At 43.3% G+C, this 9,883-nt stretch overlaps 2 protein-coding genes across 3 annotated transcripts in view; both read right to left on the bottom strand.

The window, feature by feature from the left end:
- The window catches only part of ap1s1 (adaptor related protein complex 1 subunit sigma 1), an 8,370-nt gene extending 6,299 nt beyond the window's left edge, over positions 1-2,071 (bottom strand). The window contains exons 1-2 of one of the 2 annotated variants that reach the window (XM_080542640.1): positions 1,932-2,071; positions 812-842 (exon numbers count right to left, since the gene is read on the bottom strand). Coding sequence is in view for 1 of the 2 variants with exons in the window: in XM_080542639.1 (XP_080398765.1) it covers positions 1,932-1,934 (3 nt within the window). In the remaining variant the exon portion in view is untranslated. The remainder of the gene's footprint in view (positions 1-811; positions 843-1,931) is intronic. The other variant, XM_080542639.1, reaches the window with a different exon arrangement.
- Positions 2,072-3,228: 1,157 nt separating this feature from the next.
- On the bottom strand, positions 3,229-8,758 carry serpine1 (serpin peptidase inhibitor, clade E (nexin, plasminogen activator inhibitor type 1), member 1). The gene is made up of 9 exons (XM_080542627.1): positions 8,639-8,758; positions 6,708-6,961; positions 5,968-6,192; positions 5,521-5,715; positions 4,986-5,178; positions 4,772-4,872; positions 4,550-4,636; positions 4,298-4,381; positions 3,229-3,864 (listed from the first exon to the last, which is right to left on the bottom strand). Exons 2-9 carry the CDS (start codon positions 6,958-6,960, stop codon positions 3,827-3,829), a joined length of 1,176 nt encoding a protein of 391 aa, XP_080398753.1. The 5' UTR covers position 6,961; positions 8,639-8,758; the 3' UTR covers positions 3,229-3,826.
- Positions 8,759-9,883: the final 1,125 nt, after the last annotated feature.

Here is a 9,883-nt window from a genome sequence, read left to right as displayed (position 1 = left end):
GGGCGAGGGTTGTTTACAGTATAGTATGACAGAGAGAGAAAGAGAGTGAGAAAGGGAGAGATGAGAGAGAGAAATAGATAAGAGTGAGATGAGAGAGACACTGAAGGTATCTATGGGAAGGAAGTTGTGGGAGGAGGTGGGGGGGTGGGGGAGTGTTGTCAGACACAGAGGCATGTGATGAAGAGTGTAAAGGAGGCCATGTGTGTAATTATAGCCTCGTTTGGGGAGAGAAAAAGAACATTTTTAATCTCATCTGTGTCAGATACAATAACGTGATGCCGGCTGTCCTATTTCATTTTAAAACACTCAAAGGACCCACAGTGTTCACTATTCAACTTAACTTCTGTTCTTCTTCTCCTCTGTTTCCCTCATTGTGTGTGTGTGTGTGTGTGTGTGTGTGTGTGTGTGTGTGTGTGTGTGTGTGTGTGTGTGTGTGTGTGCAAGTGTGAGTGTGTGCAAGTGTGAGTGTGTGCGTGTGTGCGTGCCTGTGTGTGCGTGCGTACGTGTGCAAGTGTGAGTGTAACATAAATATTAGTAGGGCAATTAACTTGCCAATGTCAGCAAGTAGACATTTGTATAAAGAAGTTAGACTGGGGCTAACACAAACACAACATTACACTAAGCTGAGACGAGTTACATCAGTGGTTAGTTTGTTACCAACGACACAAGCGAAAGCTAGACATCGGCTAATAGTCAACGCAGTTTTAGGGACATTGGGGTTAAATACAGACAGTTAGACGAACTGTACAAACTCTACACAGTCCACACAGTTAATACACAAGCTACTGCTATACTAGTCCACTTTACTTACAGCTGTTACCGCTTTCTGCTTTCTCTCTAATCTGATAGAGAGAGGAAGAGATATAAATTGTTTTTTATGCACTTTTTTTGATACAGAAGTATAGGTTGGACACACTACTAGTGGTCAGAGCATTACCAAGTTTGAGAGATGGTAACATAGAAAGGTTAACAATGTGCCATTGTGTTGCAGGATACAGTATCATGGCATTACAATGAATGAATGAATGAATGAATGGTCTTTATTGTCATTAATATAGTACAGGTACCAAACAACGAAATTTGGGAGGGGGGGCTCCCCTGGTGCTAGGAAAAAAGACTAAAAACAAGAAGGGAAAAGAGCTGGTTTACATAAATAAAGGCTATGTACACTATCCACTATACTATGTAGAAGAAGAGGATACAGTAGCGAGAGAAGGATGAGTTGTGGCTGTGGCTGACCAGCTAACTGACAAGTTCCTCAGCAATAGAGGAAGTCTTGTCTTCGTTCATATAATAGGCTACACATTGACCATTTATACCAATGCAGATTTCAAGTTAGTACTGTAAAGTAAAAGTGCTAAAGAGTCAAGAACAACGTCAGACTTCTTTGCACAACCAGTAGCTAACAGCAGCTGGCAGGTCAGGTCACGTGACGAGCCCCTGTTGACACAGACGGACTGGGAGGAAAGTGCCACAGCCTCGGGGGAGAGGAGACGGATCACTGCTCACTGCTTCTACCAGTTACAGCCTCTGGATAGACAGGACAGATAGCTAGGACAGAGTCCTAGCCTAGGACAGCAAGGAGCGAATGAACGCTGTTAGGTCTCCAGGTATTGTTGGAACTAAGAGCATAGATCTAGATCATAGCTAGATCATAACTAGATCATGCAAGCTGCTCACATTTAGAAGAAGTTATGACTACCTGCCTGCCTGCCAAGTCTACCGAATATAATACCTGCGGCCTTGTGTCATTTAGCCAAGCAGCTAACCGGCTAACCTTCTTTACCTGGCTAGCTTAGGTAACACAGGTGACCAGCAGCTTCCACCACCTCCTCTCTGCTTCCTGTAACCAGACACCTGGCTAACCAGGAGCTAGCAGACAGAGCTAGCTTTGTGCTATCCCAACTCCTGCGCCGTTAGTTAGTACTTACCATGTTATGTCGGCGTCGTCTGAATACTAACGCAAAAGTGTACGCATGTACGCAGGTCCTTGATGTAGGTAAACGGTTTGGGTTCTAGAACGCAGCTAACGTTCTAACGTTCCATGTCTGTCGGCGGGGCTCGAGCGAGCAGACCCATCCACCTACTACAGAGAGAAGACTCCGGTGACGTCAGCGTCAGCTGTTCCCCTGCGCAGTGAACATGCGCATTGCGCATTTTGAGGCAGTTATTTTAGTCAGTGACATCAGTTACAACTGGCTCTCTAATAAATGTGACTTTTTTAACGTCAATTTTTTTTATGAATTTGTCAAATCAAATTACCTGCTTACTGTTTGTTAATTGTTAATTTCACACTCTTGGATAAAAATATAATCCATAGATTAATAGAATTCAGATATTTATAATTTATATTATATATATATATATATATATATATATTATTATATATATATAAATTTATATATAATTTAATTATTTATAATTTCATATGGTGGGTTTGTTAGCTCGGCTGTGTGAGTAGCTGTTGCCTGCCCTACTGTATGTGCGGATGTTGTTGCCATGACGAATTCGCCGGTGATGTGGTTGCCATGGAAACGGAGCAATGAAGTGATGGACAAAAGAATGTGCTCATGTAGTACAGTAAGCTTCGTCTTTTTTGTAAAGGATTTTTACAACACGTTTGTCTCCATGGTAGCAATCAATAGTGCTTATTATCCCACTTGAACCCAGTCAAGTCCAATGAGTCCATGATGAGCAGTATTACACAAAGTTGTGGTGAAAGAGTGAAACAGTGACTTCGTTGACTTCATAACTGCTCTGATAGATAGATGATCCATGTGCAATATACTGCTTACTGTGTATCTAATATACATATTGTTGTAATCATTATATGATTAATATATTATTATATCATTATATGATATATTTTAATGTTTGATATTTGTCATTTAAAGTATGTTTTATATGTTAAATGTCACTTGTAATGTATGTTTTAAATGTGGACTCCAATTAGATTTATAAGTGTTTTATATTATGCCAAATGTAAAATTGTATGATGTATGATATATTTTAATGTTTGATATTTGTAATTTAAGTATGTTTTACATGTTAAATGTTATGTGTAATGTATGTTTTAAATGTGGACCCCACTAAAAGTAGCTCATGCCTATGGGTATAGCTAATGGGGATCCTTCCAATAAATAAACAATAAATAAACATTGAAACTCCGGTTTTTAAAAATTAATACTTTTAATAAATATATAAATACTGTAAAAAATACAACTTCTTTTCAACAAGAGAACAGTTACTGAAAAATACACACAATCACAGCAGAAAAAATAAAAAAACAAACATAAATATATTTTTTCTGGTCAGCAACATTTGTCGAGTAGTCCTGTAGTTGCTCAAACATCTTGATGATCGAATGTTTAAAATGCAAATGATATGCAAATGACATCTCTAGAGTGCTTTGCTTTGGTTCAGGCGCCACATTGAAATTATTTGTTCTAAATCCATCTGTGTCTCGCTCAGCCTGGGACAGCTGTTCCAGCTGCATAATTACATGTTCTTTATCTTTTCTCTTCATATCTATTTCAGTCATCACAAACATACCTGTCACATAAAAAATATTCATATATTCATATCCCATTAGCAAATAACTGCTCAAATACACTCTCTCATCTCATCAAAATAAATGCTTTTAGGCTCTTCAGGAAAGATGCAGTTATTATATATATAGTCCTTTATGTCTTCATCATATGTCTGACTGTTCATGGTCGGTCTCAGTAGCAAGTTGATTGACAGGAGTGCCTGCCAATGGAATGATTAAAGTGTCCATGGTCATTGTGCTTCAGTCTGTATTGCCATTGGTCAGTCGCTGGTGTTCCTACGGCTGGTTGACTTGGCCAGAGAACAGCACTGTACCTATAGGAGAGAAGAGGCATAGATGTTCACATTAGAGAAAGGCAGTGCAAGGGAGGAGGAACAGAGAGACGGAATCGGCATGTTCCATGGAATCTTTATATTCCATAACAGAATCTTTATATTCCATAACAGAATCATACACTGGGCTAGTGGCCTAACATTTGAATTATTAGTTAGTCATATATGTGTCAATGCCATGAAACCATAGGCTGAAGTACTATATGCATGTGTAGTCATTTAACATTCGATGGGGGCCTATTGTACACAGTGCAACACTAGCTTCTGAGAGTAAAGTGTGGTAGACAAAAGGGACAGAGGCCAGCTGATGAGCAAGGCTAATCTTGTCCCCCAGGTTATTGTACGGAGGTGGTTGGTTCGCAAGATTATAGCACGAGCAAGTCTAACTACTCTAATGTTTGTGGAGGGCACTCACCTGTGGACCTGTGTTTGATGAGGAAGAGGAAGGGTCTGTCCAAGGTGACCTCCTCTACCGCCATGCGGGAGAACATGATGGCAGCTACAGGAGGGAAAAAAACAATACAGTCAATATCAATATAGTAAATCACTTGTGTGTGTGCGTGTGTGTGTGTGTGTGTGTGTGTGTGTGTGTGTGTGTGTGCGTGTGCGTGTGCGTGTGTGTGTGTGTGTGTTTGTGTGTGTGTGTGTGTGTGTGCATTGTTCGTACCTGTGGCAGCTGAGCCCTTGGTTCCCTCCTCATTCACCTCAATCTTGACTCTCTGCAGAACCTTGGACACACACAACCTCTCCTCCCCTGGAAGTGAAGGAAGCGGAAGCATGGGTTAGATCCTTCGTCTAAAACATCCAAATCCAAAACATCAATACTAACTCAATGTATCCGTGCAAACTCCCCGTCAAGGGCCAGTCTGCCATACTGTCTGTTACTTACTGGTGATGCGTGTGAAGTCTGCCTTGGCCAGGTTGAACAGGTCTCCTAGACCCATTCTGGACAGAGTGGACTTCAGGTCCAACTCGCTGTCGAGGGTGAACCTGGGAACAGCAGGACAGATGTCACATGTTAGACGACTCATCCAGAACCTCTTACAGGACCCAGATGTACAGTAGATGTGTAATAGTTACACCATAACAACTCTCTCTCTCACCTAGGCAGAGCCAGCTGGCGTTTCACGCTCCGTAGTTTCCACTGCTGCATGCGCTGGCTGCTCAGCTCCTTGGTGAGCACGCTCACCGGCACCTCGGGCTCGAAGGGGGACAGCAGGAGCATGCTCAGTGAGTCTCCCTCGTACGGAAGCTCGATGACGTCATAGTCCACACCCTCAGCAGTCACAAACTCACCTGTGTGGTGGAGAGGATTGATTAGTGATTAGTCTCAGTTTGAGAGTCAAAGTTTGGTCAACTTTATAGTCCCAATAGGTTGTTGTTGTAGTAAATAGTAACTTGGCATCAATATGTATAATTTTACTGTCTTTGCCCTTTTTAAAGTGCTGTATAAAATAGAATCAAATAGAATATGCTTTCCTGGTAGTTCCTGTGGGGCATTCCTGGGTTCTGGAATTCTGACTATCGAAACGATTCTAATCGTGTACTCTTTTTTAGAATTTAGAATTGTCAATCTAGAGTTCTGGAGGCTCCAGAGTTCTAACACTCTTCAGAGTTGTCATGCTGATGTGTACCCACCGTAGTTGAAGCGGTTGGTGAGCCTCATCATGGGCACAGGCACGAAGCTGCCGTTAGCACACTGGAACATCCTCTCCTGGGTCAACCTGGGGTCAAAGGGCACCTTCCACAGGCCCTGGAAATGGAGCGCGTTCAGCAGAACCAGACGAGTCTCTGCCGCCAGAGAACCAGAGGAGAGGAAGTGAGGGATGGCACCTGGAGAAGAGAGAGAGAGAGAGAAAGAGAGAGAGGAGATGGAGGAGTTAGGGAGCTGATGAGTATAATTCCTTCAATACATAATAACACGGTACTGTTATATGTACTTACATGTACACTGTTCTGTAGATATATGTCTACTTTACTGTTCTCACTGATAGGACACATGCAATCCCAAATCACAGCATTCAACATTATTGAAGGTCTACACACAATACACCCGTGCTCCATCCTGCATGTCCTGCGTCTCACCTGCGGTGTGGTCTGAGACCCAGGCGTTGATGATGTCCAAGGCCTGGTCTGGCCTGGTGAAGTCCAGCTGGTTGGGGGAGCTCTGGAAGGCCTTCATCATGCTCCTCCGGTAGCCTTTCTCCAGGCTCATCTTCCTCTCCACCATCACGCCGCTGGCCACCTCCACGCCCTCCTCGCTGGCCACGTCTCTCTGGAACAGACGCTGTAGCCTGGACATCCCTCGCTCTGCAGGGGTAGAGGAAGAGAGGAAGAGAGGAACAGAGATAGTGAGTGAGAGAATGAGTGAGAGTAGTAAATTATAGATTTTATATAGAATTCCCTCAGTGAACTAGGAAGCGTTGGAAAGTATCTGACCAAGAAGGCAGTCCTGTATGTTCTAGTCCTAAGTGTGACACTCCCATACAAGGTTATCTCTCTCCTGAACACCCAAAGCAACTTATCATGATGTTTTGCTGTTGGACGGGGATGTATTTTTGTTATGACTATCTATGTGTTAGCCTGGAGTTATGTCAAGGTTTAACTAACTCATACACTACTAAAGTCAACATACTCCACATCTGCCATCGCCACCTCAAACACTAACATGTCAATAAACTCACGTATTTAAACTCATGTAAATATATTCACAATTCTCATCAACCTGTCTTTGATCATGTACTTTGTATCAAACAAGAGTTACATCATATAAGAGTTACATCATATACAATAAACACAGCAGGTGGGGCAGGGATGATGGTTACCTTGCAGGGAGTAGCCCATCTTGGCTGTGAGGGTCTTCAGTGTGTTCCCTGCAGCTCCCAGCTGAGCCATGCCCAGCACAGCAGAGACGCCGTAGGGAGAGAAGGCCAGGTTCCTGTCTGGAGCGGCCTGCGCCGCCTCGGAGAACACACGCAGGCCGAAGTCTGTCTGCCTCTCCTGGAGGTCTTTCTCCGTCAGGGAGCAGAGCCCAGCTCCACTCAGGCCCAGGAACAACCACACGTACACGCAAAGCATCCTGGGAGAGGGAGGGGAGGAGGAGGAGGAGGAGGAGGAGGAGGAGGACAAGAGAGATGGCAGGTTAGTCAACTGATAGAGAAAAGGACTGACTGTGGGGTACTCTTGTACCATCTCCGCTCCACTGATTACATCAGATCAAAGACATGTAGATCAAAGGTCTATCAGAGATCTGTCAGATGTTTCGCTGTAGGCCTATTTGCTGTTGAGACGGAAACTGTGCACAAGGCTGTGCCGTCCAAGTTTTTAGTTTAGTTTAGTTGTTTAGTTGTTAAATTGTGAAGTCCTAAGTGCTAACTCAGCTTGCAGTAAATGGCACATTTTGTGCTCACTTGCTGTTACACTTTAATAAGCATTCCACAGCTGTTTCTTATTTTAGCAGAAAAGTCTGTTCCTTATATTAGGAACTTTCAGTTCAACAATTTCTTGTACGGAACAGTAAAGCTGGAGTTCTTGGCGGCTCCTCCGGGAGAGATAAGTAACAGATAGTTGGGGGAAAGGCCTTGGCACCGTCCTCATGGTTTCTGGTCTGTACACGTGGAGAAGACATAACAAGAGCCAGATGCCAGCCTTGGATATGCAGCTGGTGTGTGTGTGTGTGTGTGTGTGTGTGTGTGTGTGTGTGTGTGTGTGTGTGTGTGTGTGTGTGTGTGTGTGTAGTAGCTGCTTTGTAGGGTAGAGGACAGTCTGCGGACGGGGACAGACAGAGGGACAAACAGAGTGACCGGGGAAACCAGTAAACCAGACAGTGAGCGTAGTTCAGACAGTGACTGTATTGACACAGTCTGTATTGAGACCATGTCTAGTGTGTTACTGTCTATCTGTGTGACGTACTATCGTCACCGCATTAGGTTGTGAACTCCCCCTGTTCAAACACAGTGGCCTGCGAGCCCTGTTTGTCCACCTTGACTCACCTCACCTCTCCTGCCCTCAACAGCACTTTCACTGTGTGCCGACTGACCTATACTCACTGGAAAACAGCTGGCAGAATCAATACCGTCTAATTCTGTGAAACATATTCACAGAACCAACGCTGTGCTCACCGAATGTCAGTCCACCAGTCCAGAGTTCAAAACATGTTGTCTATATCAATATTATATAGTATACATATGTGTGTATATATATATATATAGTTTATATATATATATATTGACATTGATATCTTAATGATGTCATATTGAGTTCCAAAGGTAGCAGGCCTGAGTTAACAGTAACACAGACGAAGGTGTAATAATGATATCCTGAAGCAGAGCTTTGATGTTCTAGGTGTGAACAGCACTCATAATAATAATAATAATAATAATAATAATTCATTACATTTATATAGCGCTTTTCCGAGGCTCAAAGACGCTGAAATCCAACCCTAATCCAACCCTGCACAAATTCTACTGACTTTCTTCTGTCACTTTGTCCCATTACTATACTGTATGTTGTGCTCTTTCAGGTTGAAATGCTTATTATTATTATTATTGTTATTATTATTACTACTACTACTGTTATATTAACGTCTGAGTGCAGCGATGGAGGTATTCAGTATTGTATCCATTCGATGTTCCAAACACAAACAACAAACAAACTAATAACAAGTGGAAAAAGTGAGAAAAGGTTTTGACAGTAGAAGCACAATTTAAGACCTTGAGAATTTCCTCTAAAGTGTACGATCCAAATCCAGTCTTACCTTGAAGTTGAAATGTTGAGGATGTTTGAAGAGCTTGAAGGTATTTGAGAGCTTGAAGGTATTTGTGAGAGATAGAGAGTTGCTGTAACAGAAGCTCAGTGTTTCTCCTGTGAGCACCAGTTGAGTGTGAGTGTTTGAATGAGCTAGTCTACCTTATATACAGCTGCAGACATGCCCACCCCTAGGCCCCGCCCCCCAGACGGTCACACACACACACACCAAGCGGAAGCTATTACTGACAATGAGGTCATCACACACTGTCTGGACACGCTTCTCTTTTCTCTCCCCTTCACTCTCAAACACAAACACACTTACTCTCTCCATTTCTCTTTCTGTTACTCTCTCTTTCTCTCTCTCATACAGAACACACACAGCCATACACTTTCTCTTGCTTCCTCTTTCTCCTGCTCTCTCCCTCTCTCTTTCACACACACACACACACACACACACTCACACATTCACGCACCATGCACCCACGCACCCACGCACTTATGCACACACACACACACACACACACACACACACACACACACACAGACACACAGACACACAGACACACACACACACACACACACACACACACACACACACACACACACACAGACACACACACACACACACACACACACACACACACACAGACACACACACACACACACACACACACACAGACACACACACACACACACACACACACACACACACACATTTCTGGCTTCGTTTCTTTCTTGGCTTCCTCCTGGTCTTTCACCCTTCACTGACAGAAAGAAATCCCAGTTCACACATTGGCCAGTGTCCAGTCAGTATGACAGTCCACAGTTACTAAATCAGTGTCATAGGTTTACAAATAGAGTTCAGAGAATGGAGAGAATACCTCTACTACATTTACGGTAGTTTAATTTAATGCTTATGAAAGTCAAAACATTTCCATAAAATTGTGATTTTATGAATGTAGGGAGGACCTGAGAGGAAGGTGACATGTTGTGAAGACAGAGAGGCTCATCAAAATGTTCTGCTCAGATAGTTCCATTCTACCCAACTGTTATTACTGATACTTACTCACCCATCTACACTCATCCCTGCTCTCTCTCTCTCATCCCTGACCCCTGTCCTCCCTCTCTCTCCTCCCTCACCCCTGCCCTCTCTCTCTACTCACCTGTCCACATTCACCCATCAACCCTCTCTCTCTCTCTCTCTCTACCTCTCTCTGGTCACCAGTCTTACTCACCCCTTCTCTTTCTCCGT

The sequence above is a fragment of the Nansenia antarctica genome, assembly GCF_963989245.1.
Source record: "Nansenia antarctica genome assembly, chromosome: 12".
Lineage (NCBI taxonomy): Eukaryota > Metazoa > Chordata > Actinopteri > Argentiniformes > Microstomatidae > Nansenia > Nansenia antarctica.
The sequence above is the reverse complement of the archived record's forward strand: the minus strand, read 5'-3'. Positions and strand labels throughout refer to the sequence as shown.

Excerpts from the sequence above, each read along its gene's own strand:
- serpine1 (XM_080542627.1), bottom strand. The coding sequence starts at position 6,960 with ATGCTTTGCGTGTACGTGTGGTTGTTCCTGGGCCTGAGTGGAGCTGGG. Across the intron at positions 4,382-4,549 it reads CAAGGGCTCAGCTGCCACAG|CTGCCATCATGTTCTCCCGC; the intron begins GTACGAACAATG and ends TCCCTCCTGTAG. Across the intron at positions 3,865-4,297 it reads CATCAAACACAGGTCCACAG|GTACAGTGCTGTTCTCTGGC; the intron begins GTGAGTGCCCTC and ends TCTCTCCTATAG.